Below are 18,139 nucleotides of genomic sequence, written 5' to 3' on the forward strand. Positions count from 1 at the left end.
GAACAGGACTCGGTATGGCTGTGACCTGTATATCAGCTGGAATAGTTCCTTCTTGGCCGGCTGTACTTGGGTTAGCATTGATACCCATGGAGAAGAGACAAACCACTCACCACTTCACCCCTGTGTGCCAGCACAGAGAGGAGGCTGGGCCCCATTGGTGTAAAGAAAGGGTCCGGGGAGAGGATGCAGCCCAGAGCCCGGGCCTCTGGAGACAGGGTGGTCTCGGATTCCACCAGGAGTTTCAGGGCCTATGTGAAGTATGAAGCAAACCAGGCAGACACCCTGTTAGTGGAGGCAGGCTATGCACTCTGGGGCCAGCAGCTGAACTTCTAGAAGTATCTGTGGAAGTAGGGGAACCTCACCCACAAAAGCAGCAGGGCAACCCCCAGCCGAAGACTGCATCAGGCCTCATTCCTGGTAGCTCAGGCAGTAAAGAATCCGCTTGCAATGCAGGAGACCCGGCTTCGATCCCTGGGTCAGGAAGATCCCCTGGAAAAGGACATAGCAACGCACTCTAGTATTCTTTCCTGGAGAATCCCCATGGACAGAGGAGCCTGGCAGGCTACAGTCTGTGGGGTCACAAAGAGTCGGACGTGACTGAGCAGCTAACGGTTTTTCACTTTCATCTCAGCTCATGGAACCGGGCCCTGGGGCAGCTAGTTGGTTTAGTTGTTTGATCTTAGGACACATGAGGCCTTTAGCTGTTCCCCCCAACACCTCACCTCCTACTTCCTGTCCCACTGACCACCTACTCATTCCCAGGGCTGAGGAAGGGACTACCTGAGCAATATGGAAATGCTGAGTCCTGAAGAGCCTAGGGGATGGTGAACAGAGGCAGGGAGGAGGAAGGAGCAGGGGCCATCAGGGTTCTCTGAGCCATGAGATCCCTCCCCCGACCCCTCGATCCTAGGGTGCAGGCTTAGCTCTGCTCAGGAAGCTGAGAAAGCAGGCAAGGGAGAAGAAAAGACAAGAACAAGGAGTCTCAAGACCCTGACCCCCTGCAGTTTACTCCCCTATGCTCCTGGGACCAGAGAGGTTTGCCTAGACCCTGACGGGGTCTAGGAGGTGAGGAGTGAGGCTTCTCCAGATAAAAAAGGGCTGTGTTCCCTAGCCCCCCTGAAGGGTCTCACCTGACACACTGGCAGCCCAGTATGGAGTGGACATTATGACCTCTTTTTTCCTTCTTTTTTCTTTTTGGCCCCAAGGCACGTGGGGTCCTAGCTTCCCAACCAGGGATCAAACCCACACCTCTGCATTGAGGGTTCGAACCCACAGCCCCTGCACTGGAAAGCGAAGTCTTAACCACTGGACCCCCAGAGAAGCCCTATGACATCTTCTTAGTCCTTTGTCATTAACGTCCCCAGCCCTTTATATGCCTTCATAGCACCTAAAGCTTGGCACAGGTGGAAGGACATGGAAGCAAAGAGTTGACCCCCTTGAATGGATCACGGGTCAGAGAAATGAGTGAAGGCAATCATGTTTCCATCTGAGTATGGGCACTCTCTGTTCCCAGCTAGTGGCCATTTGTGTGGAGGAAGGAGAGGGTAAGAATGTGTGTTTAAATTTAGTTCTTCCTTAGTTATTTACTGCTACTAGTTGGGGTGCAGGAGTCAGGGGAAGCTCTTATTCAGGGCTTGATAACCCGTACATTGTTCCTGCACCCCGTCTTGGTTCCCTGTCATTCCCTCTCCTGTATCTTCATATTCCAGTCCTACCAAGAGTCTGAGGCTGGTCGCTGGCTAAGAGTCGTCTCATACACGAGCTGGTGGAATCTCTCGGCTTCTGCCATTGCAAAGTGCTTTGCAAGCCATGCAGGGGTCTTTGGCGCTAGCTCTCCTCCCTGTATACAGGGCCACCTCTTCAGCTAGTCCGCCCAAGCCCAAACGGGAAAATCCAATGGACAAGATGAAACGGGCTGCTTGCTTCCCCTCTGCTCCTAATCCAACTTTTCATTCATTTGGCAAATACTCATCAAACCTGTGTGTCACAGAACTTCACAACACACACTGAGAGGAGGAGCTCATCTCCAGGGCCTGGAGGCAGAGAAAGAGCACGACCTGGGTGCCAGGAAGAGCATCCCAGAACGTGGAGGAAGGGAGGGCTTCAGGGCCCTTTCAAAGTGTTTGCCAAGCCAGTCGGGTACACTGGGTATGTGGCATCAAGGACTGCACCTGTGGGTCCTGGGACCAATGGCCGCTCCAGGAGTCGTACCAGCTAGCCCGTCAGGTGAGACTTTTCTGACTAAAGAGCAGAAGCACCGGGCACAGGTGAGCCATCGAGGCAGCACAGCAACCTAGAGCCCATCATGAAGGCTTCCTTCCTATCCATGGGACAGCTCACAGGCCAAGAGGCAGGCTGACTCAGACAGCAGGCACTGGAAAAGGAGGAAGCTGTGGCCACAGACACTGCCCATGGCCTCCATCATTTCCTCAACCCTGTTTGCCACACCTCCTTATAACGAGTCACCTCTCACCGCCCCCAGCCACCTGCTGAGCCCTGCAGGGTGCTCTGCTGGAGGCTGAGAGGAGGGAGGGGAGAGGTGCTTTTGGTGTATCCTGTGACCTCCCCAGAGGAGAAGGGGTTGATGCCCAGCAGGATCCTTCATGCCAGCCCAATAGTATCAGGGACCCCCCCCCATCACCCCCCTTGCCGCTCAGGTCACACTCTGAGCTTTTGCATGTAGGCTTTGTGGGTAAGACTGCCTTCACCTTGGCAGTCAGCCCAGGGTCCAGCTGACGAGGGAGGGCATGGAAATCAAGTACAATGGGCACAGGAACGAAAAAGGCAAGAAAGGCTGGTGTGGTGTCCTCTCTGAGGGGGTGCTGGCTACTCCCAAAGTGAACTTATTAAGGATAGGCAGAGAGGGGAAAGAAGGGCCTTTGTTTCCTCTTGAGCAAAGAACCTACGAGAAAATGTAATGTGGTTAAAGCAAATTTCTATCCAATCAAACTTTGGGGGTGGGGGTAGTTTTTCTGTTTGCTTTCACTTTTTTGTCATGAGTTTTGTGGAATCTTAGTTCCTTGATCGGGGATTGAACCCAGGTCTGCAGCAGTAAAAGCGTGGTGTCCTAACCATGTAGTGAAGTCGCTCAGTCGTGTTCAACTCTTTGCAGCCCCATGGACTGTAGACTGCCTGGCTCCTCCATCCATGAGATTTTTCCAGGCAAGAATACTGGAGTGGGTTGCCATTTCCTTCTCCAGGGGATCTTCCTGACCCAGGGATCAAACCCAGGTCTCCTGCATTGCAGGCAGACTCTTTACTATCTGAGCCATCAGGGAATCCCTGGACCCAGGGAATACCCTTGATTTCATTTATTTTCAAGGAAACAACTGCACACACATGGTTAAAAATGAAATAGAAAAGAAGACAGCAGTTTCCTACTCCATTCTTTTCTAACCACTTTCCAGGAGGGCAACCAGTTTTTTAAACTCTGCTTTCATAGTGGATAACTTTATTCCTCTAAATGATGATTATACAATGCCATATGGGTCCAGTTATCTGCAACAAGATGGTGACAAGGGCACTGCCCACACCTTTGGGAATTCTTCAGCTCTATCTCTGAGCCAGACACCGAGCACACCTCTGTGCCCTTAGGGAAGCAGGTAAATATGCTCTCAGCTGTGCCAGGGATGTTTTCATTTTGTCAGGTTATGTGTGGTTGGTTGTTGGGCGGCCAAAGTAAAAATGGAGTAGATGTGTTTTGGATACCCAGTGACTGAAAACCCTCATTGACTGAGGTTCTTGGCTCACCTTGAATACTGTTTCTACCAAAAAGGCAAGATAAATGCTTCTCACCCACAATGGTTTCCTCTGATTGTTTTGATTTTTTTTTGAGTGTCAATATGGACTCAAGGATTTTTTATATATCCACTGTGACTCATTTGTGACAGTTGCTATTTCTGATACATCAAATATTGTCCCATATTTGATGTCCCGGGTTTTCTTTGTACCTTTCTTGTCCAGGCCTGAAACTTTTAGAAAGATTAGAGGGAAAAAGTATTTAGAAAATGAAATCCACATTCCAGGGCTGATCATTGTCTCTGGGATGTTAGTGTGGCTTTTGGACTCACAGACAACGTATTTTGAAAATTGTGAGTTTGAGATGCGAGCGGTGGCACACGATGTGAATATACTTAATGCCACTGAACTGTATACCTTCAAATGACAATTTTTATGTATATTTTACCATAAAATTGAGCTCATAGTGATATTTTCCGTTTGAATTTATAATGTCCCAGGGGTTTTACTCTCCCTGTCTGATTTTGTATTTGGTTCCTAATAATATTAATCAAATTACTTGTTTACTTTATTCTATGATATTTATTATATAGTTTATAATATTATAATAAATTAAAATATTACAGTATTATAATAAAAGTCTACTGAGTAAAATTTAAAATTTCTTTGTGGTTCTTTTTGTCCGCAGAATCTATGCTACAAAGGATATACAGTGTATTGAATTTTAAAGGAACTTTACCTCTTTCCCTGGTGATTATGTTAGCAATTTGCTGTATAGTTGGGTTCACTTAATGTGTTTTCAACTTTAGGCTTTGGTTTTTCCTCTTTTTCATTTAATTTTATTTTTTGATAAGGTAAAAATATATATGTGACATAATGAAATGTTCACTGTTGAGGATCTAGAAGAGAAAGTAGTCCTTTAATGTCACCATGTGGGGTTTTATAGCAGAGTGATCTTCATCCAGGGTACTTTTGAAGCCCTTATCCCTCTCTGACACTCCAAGGTCAATCTTGACCACCTGTCAGCCTCCGGGGGCCTCCAGTGGGCTGAACGCTGGCTGGAGGCCATCTCAGTTGTAAATAGCAACCTTCCCCTCGCACTGGAGCTTAAGGATGACCTATTGCTCTTCTTTAAAACTATGCATGTTGGTCTTGACCCAATATTTATCATCCCAATAATGGGACCACCTCATGAGCTGGTCTGTCCCCTAACCAAACAAGGATACCTGGGAGATGGGGTAAGAGAGAAGAGGGCTCTGGGGTAGCAGGCTGGATCCCAGCCTGCCTCCACGCCCACAGAGCATTCCTTCAGCAAACATTCACTTAACATGAAGGGCAACAGGCTGTTTCCTGGAGCTGGGAGAAGAACAGAGCTCACCTTCCCCAGGGAAGACTCTGAACACGCAGAGCAACCCCCAGAGCCCAGGAAAGAGAGTTGATTCTCATCATGTTGAAGCAAGAGAGAGGATTCCCTGGGGAGACAAGAGGGGCAGTGCAGGCAGGGGATCAGCATGTGAAAGGCCCAACAGATGGCAGTTTGGGGAACCGAGAAGCCCGTAGAGAGTGCTGGTAGAGATGAGGGCAGTGGAAGGGTCAGACCCCGCAGGATCCTGAAAACCAGCCAGACAACTTTGGACTTAACCTGAAGGCCCTAGGAAAACAGACACTTTTAGTGGCAAAGGGCTGAAGTTCTATGAGTTGCAGACTGTGTCTTACCTGGTCACAGGTGTGCAAGGCATACAACAGAGTTATGAACCCCAGAGACGGAAAGTGACCATGTTTTCCCAGCCATCTCTGCTGCACGTACTGGAGGAAGCTCAGGCTGATCACTGAGACCTGGGGAAATGGAGGAGGGTGGTGACCTGATGTCCATCCAGTGGCCACCCAACCCAACCCACTGCATTTTATTCCTTCCCCTTTTCCCTCCTGGGTCCCTCACCTTGTCTTTCTTTTCATTACTTCCATGGGTGACTTGGACTATCTGAAATCTAAAACAAGATTGAGGTGGGGGAGTTTCAGCATCATTTGACACAGCCGTCCCCAAACTTAGGTAAGCCTGGAGGGTGCCCTGATAGATAGCATGGGTCTCTCCGGAGTTCCCACTGTCCTCCTTACAATGTCCTACCCTCCACCACCATACCCAGGATTTTCTGCCTTCTGAATGATGCTGTCTTTCTGCACTATGTCCATGACCCACTTCAGACCAGATGAATTCAGAGGAAGCAGCAGCAGCTGAGCACCAGGATCCTGAGGGCTGTCTATCGTGGGGTACGTAATGCGCACAGTGGTCCTTTTTCCCACATCTGCCTCAAAGCCTTGGACAGGCACCTGGTTCATCCTGGAAAGAAAAGCAGGATAGACGTTTTGGGGAGGAGGAGGATTTGTCGTGACCTTCCTAGTCTCCACCTTTCACCCTGCACTCACCTGAGGACCACATCATGTTGGTCAATCTTTAGGCCAAAGCCAGAGCCCCGTAGGAACTTTGAGTTTCCAACCCCTGCACAAGTCCAGCACCCCACACGGTCTAGTGGGTGTGTGGAAGGCCCTTCAGGTGGCTACTGATTCTGATTCCCAGACTCCTCTGACTCCATGCCCTAAAGTTCATAGGAATGCAGGAGGGAGATATATAGGGGCTTTTCCCAGGCTCCCACCACTGATAGAAGGTTAGAGCCTGAGGCCATGGAGGGAGAGATGGCCGGGGCCTGGGGTTGCTGCGGGTGGGGACTGGACAGAGACCAAGAATGTGCATTGACCAACCACAACAGCAAAACATCAGAGGACATGGGCACTTCTGACCTCATCAGGGGCTCAACGTCCATCTCAAAGTGTTCGTCAAGCCAGACAGACTCTCCAGGAATGCCGAGGCAGGTGGAGTCCTCACGGACCTCAGATGAACAGATACACTTTCTTAAAGAGTTCTGGGGGTAGTCGCAGGTCTTTGAGCTATTTCTGGGCATCTTACAAAGGTCATTCTGGCTAGACTTCTGGTCCAGAAGGAAGACCTTCAGCCACAAGGTAAGCACACAGGTGGCCAGCAGATGCAGCTTCAAATATTGAACCCTCATCTCTGGCCCAGACGCTGGTGCCTCAGCAGGCAGTAGATTGGCTGTGACACCATGTACTGGGAAGGAGGAAGGGCTGGGGTCATCAGACATCCCCAGCGTCCCTTGTCCTAGAAGCTTCCATTCCTTCTCCAGCCCTTCACACCACACACCCTCCCAACACCTTACCTCTCACCTCCTCAGCCACCTGCTAAGCACTGGAAGGAACCCTGCCAAGGCCTGGGCTAGAGGCAGAGAGGACAGAAGAGGTGTCAACTGGTGAGCCCGGTGGTCTCCCAGGGAGACTGGTGTCCAATGAGGTCTTTCACACTGGCCCAGTTATACCTGGGGCGTCATCACAGAGAATGCATTGTGACCTCCTCTGTACAGGCCTCTTGACAATCACTCCACCCCCACCAACACACACTTTGGCGTTCAGCCTAGAGTCAGGCTGACAAAGGAGGTACGGATTTAAGCTCAAGGGGACAGGAGGGTGAGGGAGCAGTGGCCATGTGCCAAGTCTGCTGTGGAGGAACAGGAGATGCAGAAGGCAAAGAAGGGGCCATTTGTGACCGCTTGTGTGTGTGTTAGTCACTCAGTTGTGTCCAATTCTTTCTGAACCCATGGACTGTAGCCCACCAGGCTCCTCTGTCCGTGGGAGGCAAGAATACTGTAGTGGGTAGCTGTTCCCTTCTCCAGAGGGATCTTCCCAACCCAGGGGTTGAAACTGGGTCTCCTGCAATGCAGGCAGATTCTACCGTCTGAGCCACCAGGGAAGGCCTGGGACTTTTTTTGGTCAGAATTTACCATTTTGACAAAAGTGAATATTTGGTGTAGTCACCCCTTGAAACCTCTCAGGAGTTGAATTTCTTTTTTTTTTTTTCCTTTAAGGTTGTTACCAAGCTAAGTATCTGAAAACTTTTTCCCAGAAAAATTGCAGAATTCAGAAAGACTTTTAATGTGGAGCAGCAGCCTCCCAGCCTCGCTGACTCCTTACCCTGAGGCCCCACCTCAGAGGCCTCCTCTTCTAACTATTCTTCAGCCATTTGTTTCCATATATCTAAATAATATGCTTACATAACCGTATCATGATATTACATACAGACTACCTGCTGTATATAATCATATCATTATGTTTAGTAATAACCACCTGCTCACTTCGTGACTTTACACATTGGACTCTTTGTTTCTCATTCTGTCATTTCAAGACAAGGTTTCTTAAAGCCTTGTTCTCTGAGATGAGGATATTGTGTCTGTACACTTCTCTTTTTTAGTGCTTATTTATTTATTTCCCTGTGCCAGGTCTTAGATGCAGTATGTGGGATCCAGTTCCCTGACCAGGGATTGAACCCAGGCTTCCTGCATTAGGAACGTAAAGTCTTAGCCACGGGACAACCAGGGAAGCCCCATGTCTGTATACTTCTATTCGCCAATTTTTTCCTTTTTGTACTTCCCAACATTGGCATGTGAAATTTTACATCATCAAGGATGACGTTCAGATTCTGTTGTGTAAGCAATCTGCTGTATCATTACTTTTCACATGCTTTGTTTATAGCAATGCCATCCAAAAGAAATATTCAAGCCACATGTATAATTTTCTAGTGGCCATAGTTTAATAAAAAAAAATAAAAGGAAGTGGAGGAAATAAATTTGAATGATATATTTAAACCAGTATGTCTACATAGTATCATTTCAACATGTTCCCGATACAAAACATTAAAATTTTGCATTCTTTATTGAAACTAAGTCTTCTAAATAAGAATTGTATTTTACACTCACAGTATTCACAGTATATCTAAATCTGAACATTCAGTTTTCATCAAAAATACATGATCTATTTAAAAAAATTTTACAATCTGAAAAGTAGATCTGCATACTCCGGTTAAAACAAGTATACTTGGAAATGTTCCAAAAATTGAATTGCATTCATCTTAAATTTTAGGTTGTTTAAAATTAATTTTTTGTTGTATTTCTTTTTTGGCCTTACCATGCCACATTTGGGATCTTCATTCCCCAACCAGGGAATTCACAGCTCCTGTGGTGGAAGCATGGATTCTTAATCACTGGAAGGTCAGGGAAAGTCTCTAAAGTTAGAAATTCCCTGGTGGTCCAGCAGTTAAGGCCTCATACTTCCACTGCAGGGGGCATGGGTTCGATCCCTGGTCAGGGAACTAAGATCCCACATGCTGTGTGCCACAGCCCCCCAAAATAATTAATTAAATTAAAAAATTCAATTTCTCACTTACACTAGATACGTTTCACTTGCTCATCTGCCATACTGAATGGCAGAGGATTATAGGCTGATTCTGAAAGTCAAATCTCTGTTCTCAGTGTTTATAATATTGCAACTAGGTAAGCATTGTTTCCTATATAATCTAGTAAACTAGGACTACTTTCCTCTTATCATTCATTAAAATTCCCTAGGAAAAAAGCTATGCAAGAAATGAAATTTCTAAATCTTTGTATGTCTAGAAAAGTCATTATTCTGCCTATTGTGAGTAGCATTGTGTCCCCCTCCAAAAAATTAGCTTCAGGTCTGGACCTCTGGTACCAGTGAATGTGACCTTGTTTGGAAATTGGGTCATTGCAGGTTAAAGTGAGTTCTCTGGTTTAGGAAGGGCCCTAATCCAATGACTGGTGTCCTTATGAAAAAGGGAAAATGTAGGAAGAGAAGACACAGGGGGAGTGTGCCATGTGAAGATGGAGGCAGAGAGTAGATTGCTGTGTGTGTCTACGAGACCAAAATGGTAAGAATTGCTAGCAACCACCAGAAGCTAGGAGAGAGGCATGGGACAGATTCTCCCTCAGATTCCCCAAAGGGCATCAACCTGAAGTTTGGACTTCTAGCCTCCAGAGCTGTAAGAGAATAAATTGTTGTTGTCTAAGCTACCAGTTGTTGTTGCTTAGTGGCTAAGTCGTGTCCGACTCTTTTGCAACCCCATGGACTGTAACCTGGGCTTCTCAGGTGGCGCTAGTGGTAGAGAGCCTGCCTGCCAATGCAGAAGACATAAGAGACATGGGTTTGATCCCTGGGTCGGGAAGATCCCCTGGAGGAGGGCATAGCAACCCACTTCAGTATTCTTGCCTGGAGAATCCCATGAGCAGAGGAGCCTGGCAGGCTACAGCCCATAGGGTCGCAAAGAGCTAGACACAACCAAAGCAACTTAACATGCATGCATGGACTGCAGCCTGCCAGGCTCCTCTGTCCATGAGATTTTCCAGGCAAGAAAACTGGAGCAGGTTGCATTTCCTTTTCCAAGCGATCTTCCTGATCCAGGGATCAAACCAACATCTCATGTTTCCTGCATCGGCAGGCGGGTTCTTTACCACTGAGTCACCTGGGAAGCCCCTTTAAATTACCTAGTTAGTGGTAATTTGTTATGGCAACCCTAGGAAACTAATACAATGCCCTTGGGTTTGATTGATAGTTTGGGTATAAAGGAGTGTAGATTAAAGCAAAAACCAAAAAGAATGTTCTATCATCTTCTACCCTTCATTACTGTTGGTGAGAGTACGATTTTTTGATCCTTTTAAACTAGCAGTTGGAATTCTTGGTCTCAGAAACAGACTGTGGTAAACTTAACCAGAAAGACAATTTACTGCTTAAATATCAAGAAGTTTATAGAATAGATGTGAAAGCTAGAGAACTAGGGTGAGGCTAAACCAAGGGAGACAAGATGTAGCCAATGACTCTTCCTGGAATGGCCAAGGATAACAAAATAGAACCCTTGACACTGTGGGACATGAAGGTAGTTTAAGTACGGCCGCAAATTCTTTTTGGCTTCTTCCATTAGGAATAGGAGTCCATTTCCCCGCTTCTTGAGTCTGGAGTCATTGTATGACTTGACCTAACCAATGGAATACTGTGTAAGGGACACTGTGTGATGTCCAGCCTCAGCCTTGCAGTTTCCACTCTTATAATACCTCCGCCGTCATTGAAGAAGTCTGCGGTGAAAGATTACACAGAGAGAGAGGCTTAGCCTCCAACAACTCCAGCCATCCATTCCAAAAGAAACTAAAAAAGAGTGGATATATGTATTTGTATAACTGATTCGCTTTGCTGTACAGCAGAAACTAACATATTTGTAAATCAATTGTAAATCAACTATACTCCAATAAAAATTTTTTTAAAAAGAACGTTAATACCGTTGAAGACACTGGGTGCTCCTTTTCCCCCACCAGATGGTAATACCACCAGGAATTTTGTGTTTTTCATTCCTTTGGCTTTTTCTTTTTGCAACATCTATATATAACAAGGACTTCCCTAGCAATCCAGTGTTTAAGAATCCACCTGCCAATACAGGGGGTACAGATTCGATCCCTGGTCCAGGAAGATCCCACACCCCAAGGGGCAGCTAAGTCCATGCTCTGGGGCCCTCAAGCTGAAATACTGAATCCCACCCTAAAGCCAATGCTCTGCGACAAGAGAAGCCACAGCAATGAACCACCCGTGCACGGCAAAGAGAGCAGCCCGCACCTGCGCAGCAACAAAGACCCAGTGCAGCCAAAATTTTAAAAAATCTATGTATAACTAAACAACATATTATTTAATTTTGTGTGTTTTTTAAAGTTATGGATATAATCATATGTTTTCGTGCAACTGCTTTTCTTGTTGAGGTGAAATTCACATCACATACACTGAGCCATTTAAGAACACATTTCTGCGGCATTTAGTGTATTCAGTGTCATGCAGCCAGCAGCTCCCTCTACTTTCAAGACTTTTTCATTCAACACCCCATAAAAACACACCACACCAATCAAATAATCGCTCACTGTTCTCCCTACCCGCCCTCCCCCGCAACCCCTGGTAACCATGCATCTGTTTTCTGCTTCTAAGAATTTGCCCATCGTGGGTACATCACACAAAATGAATCATACAATATTGTGACCTTTTGTGTCTGTCTTTGAAACTGCACAACTCAAATGGGATTCGAACCCAGCCAAAATTCAGGTTGGGGGGAGATGGTGCTACCACATGGCATATGGGATATGACTTCCCAGACCGGGGATCAAACCTGCTCCCCCTGTGTTGGAAGCATGGAGTCCTACCCACTGAACCACCAGAGAAATCCGTGGGTTTTTTTGTTTGTTTGTTTTGTTTTATTTGCCATACCACATGACTGGTGAGATTTTAGTTCCCCAGCTAGGGACTACACCCAGGCCCTCAGCAGTGAAAGCATCCAGTCCTCACCATGGATCACCAGGGATTCCCTTGAATCCACTGCCTTTTATTTACTTATTTATTTTCATTGGAGCCTAATTGCTTTACAGCATTGTGTTAGTTTCTGCTTTACAATTCCCTTTTAATTGAAACCACACACTTGGTCTCAGGACTTAATGAACCTCAGGCTCTTTATGTCTCAGTGCAGAAGGAATTCAGTAAGAGGCAAAGTGATAAGTAAGAAGTAGATTTATTTGTTGGTGTTGGAGAAGACTCTTGCAAGTCCCTTGGACTGCAAGGAGATCCAACCAGTCCATTCTGAAGGAGATCAGCCCTGGGATTTCTTTGGAAGGAATGATGCTAAAGCTGAAACTGCAGTACTTTGGCCACCTCATGCGAAGAGTTGACTCATTGGAAAAGACTCTGATGCTGGGAGGGATTGGGGGCAGGAGGAAAAGGGGATGACAGAGGATGAGATGGCTGGATGGCATCACGGACTCGATGGACATGAGTCTGAGTGAACTCTGGGAGATGGTGATGAACAGGGAGGCCTGGTGTGCTACGATTCATGGGGTTGCAAAGAGTCGGACACGACTGAGTGACTGGACTGATCTGAACACTCTCTATGGATAGAGTGTGAGCCATCTCAGAAGGCAAAACCCTGGGAGGTTACACATTTCATAGACAGAATGTGAAGTGTTTTTACAGGCTAGGTAAGCTCGTAGGCTAACAAGAGGGAGGCTCGTTCCAACTATTTTGGGGAAGGCACAGAAATTTCTAGGATTCAGGCCACTGCTCACTTTTTGGCCCTTTATGGTTAGAACTGTCATGGTGCCTGTGGGTGGTGTCACTTAGCAAATGTTGATGTATTACAATGGAGTGTATAAAAAGGCTCAAGATCCACTGGAAGTCGAATCTTCTACCTTCTTGGACCTAGTTGGTTCTAACCAGTTTATATTGTATCTTCAATGGCTATGTCATTCTTTTAAAAGGTGTGTCCTGTCCCCTTCCTTCCTATGTCAGCTTCTTTTACTTATCTGCTTTTGAGGTTCTTCCAAGTTGTAGCATGTGTTAATATTCTGCCCCCTTTTAATAGCTAAATAATAGTCCACTGTATGGACATGCCACAGTTTGTCTATTCACCATTTGAGAGACATTTGGATTGTTTCCACCTTTTGGCTATCATGAATAATACTGCTATAGACATTTGGGTTCGAGTTTCTGGGCAGACATGTTTTCATTTCTCTTGGGGACCTACCTAAGAGTGGAATTGCTGGCTCATATGGTAATTCTATGTTTAACTTTCTGATGAACTGCCAGGTTATTTTCCCTAGGAATGAGGCACTGAGCTGCTGCCCATAGAACTCACTGCCCTTATCACATAGTCACCCAGTTCATGGAACTTCAGAAGAGCTACAAAGACTTAGTTTTGACTCCAGATCTAGGAAATTAATGAAGTAAAAGATAACCTAAAAATTTCCTGCAAGAAAAATCCAATCTGCTGGTCAAAACACAGTTTTAACTTTTTAAAATTATATTTATTATTGAATGTATGATATGGGTCTGTGGTACCTCGTCTAAAAGGTTTAAACAGTGAAAAGAAGGATTCTGTCCCTTTCTTGCTCCCCTCCTACCCAGTCTCTTCCCCAGAGGCAACTACCACTCAAGCGTCTTGTTTATCTTTCCTGAGTTAATTGGTAATTTTGCAAGCATATACATCTATATTGTTTAATAAAAAGTATTTTAAATGCAGAGCAGAGGTTAAAAGAAAACAGGAAGTTCCTAGATGCCAGGAATGAGAAGAGAACTGAAGAACGGTATGGGGGCGTGCTTCAGATGCTTAAGGGGTTGCCCAGAAACTTAGAAGTGTAATGCTCATGCAGGCAGAGGACCTTGATCCTAGGGGAGGCCGAGAATCAGAACAGAGACCCCCCACGAAACACTGGGAACCTCAAAGAGCTGAATCTTTAGTGAAAAGCTGGGCCCCAAAACAATCTTTTTGTCCAATGGGAAATGAACTTCTCTGGAGACTCAGTCTGGGTCTGCACTTGGCATGGAGCTGGCTCTAAATTTACACCACCTGCATGATCCAGGGAACCAGGCATAGAAATTAATGCAAATATTGTCCCTGAGCTACGAAAGTCAAGTGGGGCCCTTCCTCCCCAACACTGTCCTCGAATGGAGGAGAATCAGGCCAGGATTTTATTCAGTACCAGACTGATCACTATGCAATTTCCTCTTGCCCTTTATCCCTGAATGTCCCCAGAGTCCTGCCGCAACTCCAAGACTCCCTTGCATTTAGGCCCAAAGGACAAGGACTTGTGTGGACTTGTGTGAACGGTGAGCTTGTGCACTCTAGCTGACCTCCATTTCTGCTTCTTGCTGAGCATGGACAGAATCTCTGTTGGTCTGATTAACATCCTCCCAGTAAGGGGACCACCTCCTTTGCTTTTCTGATCCAGATCCAAAGCAGGAATCCTAGTGGATGAGAGAGGGATGTATGCGTCAGCAGGCTGAATCCTGTCTTCATCCCACCGCCCTTCATTCAACATCAAGGGTGACCAGCTGCCTCCTGAAACTAGGAGAATGGAGCTCACCTTCTCCAGGGAGACAGTCTGAGCACACAGTGTGAGCCCAGACCCCAGACCCCGGAAAAGAGCATCATACAATTCTCATCGTACTGGAGGAAGAGAAGGTTCTTTGGGGAGACAAGAGGAGGGCATCCCAGGCAGAGGGAGCAGCGTGTGAAAAGGCATGAGGCAGATGGCGTGTGTGGGGAACTGAGAAACCCGTGGTGTGAGCCTGGGAGAGATGAGGGGAGGCGAGGGGTCAGACCACACAGGGTCTTGGAAGCTAGGCAGAAACTTTTAGACTCTGTGCTTTGTGCTTTGTTTTGTTTTTTTAATATTTTGGCCACACCACAAAGCATGTAGGATCTTAGTTCCCTGACTAGAGATCAAACCTGCATCCCCTGCATTGAAAGTGCGGGGTCTTAAGCACTGGACCACCAGCAGGGAAAAGTTTTAAGTGAGGAAAGGACAAGAATCTTTAACTGAGTCACAGGTATGCAAGGCACAGAACAGAGCCATGAGCCCCCAAGATGGAGAGTGCCCCGGTTGTACTGGAGGAAGGTGGGGCTGATCACCAGGACTTGGAGAGGAAGGGGAGGTGGTCAACCTGGGTCCCAGTCCACAGCGACCCACAACCACATCTTCCCACCCGTCGAACCCTTACCTGGTCTTTTCTAGCTTCCATTCTGCTAGGGAACTGGACCACCTTCAAAAATCTAAGGAAGAATTAGGAAGTGGAGGGGTTTCAGCAGCCCCTGAGACCTGGGAAGGTCTGGCAGGTGTGCCCAGTAAGCCAGTAGAGAGTCTCCTTAGAGGCCCCTCTGTCATCTGCTACTTACCTGCCATACTAAGAATGTCTGGGTTCCCAGACCACCATCTCCTCACTCAGAGCATCTGAAGTCCACGCAAGATCAAACAGCTGCAGGAGCAGCAGCAGCACCTGCCTCCAAGAACCCTGACCCCTGGCATTCCTGTGGGAGACTGAGCATCTCGTGGTTTGGTTCCCCAGCATCTCAATGCCCTGAACAGGGACCTGGTTCATTCTGAGAAAGAGAGTAGAAACTGAAAGAACTCTGGGGGCAGGTCTGGCCGTCCAGTCCCCTGCCCTCTCCTCGAGGCCCACCTGGAGACCATGCTGGGTCGGTTGACGTTGTTGCTGAGACTGGCAGCCCGCAAGATCTTTGAATTCCCCATCAGGGCACAAGTCCCACAGAAGAGATCAAAATGGCTTACTGAGGGTCGGGGAATCACCTTGAGCAGCTTCTTCCACACTCTGCCCAGCTCACTTGCTGCGTTCAGGTCCTGAAAACAACAGGAGGGAGGAGACGGGGGGCCGAGACCCAGATATTGGCTCCTGGAGGAAAGGAAGCAGATCTGAGTGGGTGAGACCTCCACTGGGAGATCGGGAGTTGAAGCTGTGAAGATGGGAGGCACTCTAAGTCGGGGCTGAGGGCAGGGGTTTGGGACAGAAAGTGGGAGGTGACCTGTGCCCGGGGGAGGATGGGATGGGACGCCCCAGTGTTGACCACTGACCGACCACCAGAGAACAGCACCAGGGCGCGTGGACTCTGCTGCTCCCATCAGGGACCTCTTCATCTTCTCATAGCCTGCATCAAACCAGCGCTCTCCAGCTGTGTGGTGGCAGACAGAGTGGTTGAGACTCCCGGACGGGCAGCCACATTGCCAGAATTTGAACCAAGGGCAGCTGCAATCCCGTGGTGCCCCGTCCATCCATTTTTCCTGGGGTGCTGAGTCAGTCTTCAGATTCAGGCAGGGGGTCATCAGCCACAAGAGGAGCATCCAGAAGACGCACAGGACAAAAATCTGCCGCCAGTGCCTCCTGTCTGGCCCAGGTGATGGCTCCAGTGGCAGGCGGCCAACTGGTTCCTCTACCTGGGACTGGGAGGGGTGAGGACCTGAGGTCATAGACAGCCCCCCACCTCTCTGTCCTGTGGGCCTCTGTGGCTCCCCAGACCTCCACACCACACCTCCTGCCAAGCCCTCATCTCCCACTTCTCTGTCCATTTGCTTATCCCCAAAGGGCCCTCCACCTGGGTCTGGGATGGAAGGTGTGAGGGCAGAGAGGTAACATATGGTGTGTCCCCGATCCTTCCCACAGAGGGAGGTTGAGCTCTCAGTGGGGTCCTCCCTGCCAAGGGGTATATTACAGATCTCATCACAAAGTACACATTGTGACCTCCCTCCTTGAGGCACAAAGCCACCACCCTATCCTGTCACACTCAAGCTGCCTGCCTTGAGTGCAAGATCAACATAGACAGGGACTGACCTTTGCATTTATATACATATACATACATATATATATATATATATATATATTTTTTTTTTTTTTTTTTGGCTGCCTCGGGTCTTAGTTGTATCACACGGAGTCTTTTATTATGGTGTGTGAGCTCCTCTCTAGTTGTGGCACGTGGGCTCCAGAGCACACAGTTTCAGTAGTTGCGGCAAGCGGGCTTATCGCCCCCATGGCACGTGAGATCTTAGTTTCCCAGCCAGGGATCAGATCCACGTCCCCTGCACTGGAAGGTGGGTCCTTAAGCACTGGACCGACAGTCAGGGAAGTCCCGTGATCACCTTTTTCACCTCTGAATCCCTACAACTTAATCTTTTAATAAGAATTTATGGGATACAGGAACAGAGTGGACAGGGGAACTTAAGTACTATTTATGTGCGACGGCCCCTCTGCAATTGCTCAACTTCGGCTCAGACTTCACTTCTGTTCTCTAGACCCCCAAACCCAGCAGTCTGTCGCACCTTGACTTAGTCATCTCAGAGACCCGTCAACCTGGACAAGCCCGAGACTGGACTCATGTTGCTCCTTTTAAACCAAACCCTTCCCAAGACTTCTGAATCACAGCAAGTGCTCCTCCACTCACCTCTTGCTGCAGCCAGAAACCCATATGCTATCCTCAACTCCTCCCTCTCCCACGATTTCCAAATCCATTTTTAATCCTTTTGTTTCTGTCTCCAAACAACCTTCCTCATCTCCAGTATCACTCCCTAATTCAACCCTGGCCGGTGGAAGATGTTAAAAAACAAAATGAAAAACTAAGTTGTTTTTAAGGTTTTTAATAAAGGGGTGGGGTCAGAAATCATTTCTTCAAAAAATCAAAATGTTTTCTTCCATGGAATGAGAACAGGAAAACAGTTTTCATAACTAGTGAAAATCTGCAGTGAGTATTTTATAGCTTTAAAAAATTCACCAGGGGATTTTGCTGGCAGTCCAGTGGTTAAGGCTCCAAGATTCCACTGCAGGGATTATGGGTTCGATCCTTGGTCGGAGAACTAGATCCCATATGCCAAATATGGCAACCAAAAAAAAAAAAAACCACCAAAAAATTTGAGTAAGGTCTGTAGACTAATTGATGCTTTTGAACTGCAGTATTGGAGAAGACTCTTGAGAGTCCCTTGGACTGCAAGAAGATTAAACCAGTCAATCCTAAAGGAAATCAGTCCTGAATATACATTGGACGACTGATATTGAAGCTGAAACTCCAATACTTTGGCCACTTGATGAAAAGAACTGACTCATTAGAAAAGACTGATGCTGGGGAAGATTGAAGGCAGGAGGAGAAGGGGACGACAGAGGATGAGATGGTTGGATGGCACCA

General features: G+C 47.2%; 1 protein-coding gene across 1 annotated transcript; it reads right to left on the reverse strand.

Annotated features, from left to right (window-relative positions):
- Positions 1-15,357: 15,357 nt before the first annotated feature.
- Positions 15,358-17,428, reverse strand: C13H20orf173 (chromosome 13 C20orf173 homolog). The gene is made up of 4 exons (XM_027976394.1): positions 17,405-17,428; positions 16,044-16,682; positions 15,634-15,812; positions 15,358-15,553 (listed from the first exon to the last, which is right to left on the reverse strand). Exons 1-4 carry the CDS (start codon positions 17,426-17,428, stop codon positions 15,358-15,360), a joined length of 1,038 nt encoding a protein of 345 aa, XP_027832195.1.
- Positions 17,429-18,139: the final 711 nt, after the last annotated feature.

This window comes from Ovis aries, chromosome 13, assembly GCF_016772045.2.
Source record: "Ovis aries strain OAR_USU_Benz2616 breed Rambouillet chromosome 13, ARS-UI_Ramb_v3.0, whole genome shotgun sequence".
NCBI classification, from domain to species: Eukaryota; Metazoa; Chordata; class Mammalia; order Artiodactyla; family Bovidae; genus Ovis; species Ovis aries.

Coding starts and splice junctions, on each gene's coding strand:
- C13H20orf173 (XM_027976394.1), bottom strand. CDS start 17,428: ATGGGTTTCTGGCTGCAGCAAGAG. Junction 16,683..17,404: donor GTTTCTGGCTGCAGCAAGAG/GTGAGTGGAGGA, acceptor CTTTGTGATGAG/ATCTGTAATATACCCCTTGG. Junction 15,813..16,043: donor GTGCTGTTCTCTGGTGGTCG/GTCAGTGGTCAA, acceptor TGTTGTTTTCAG/GACCTGAACGCAGCAAGTGA.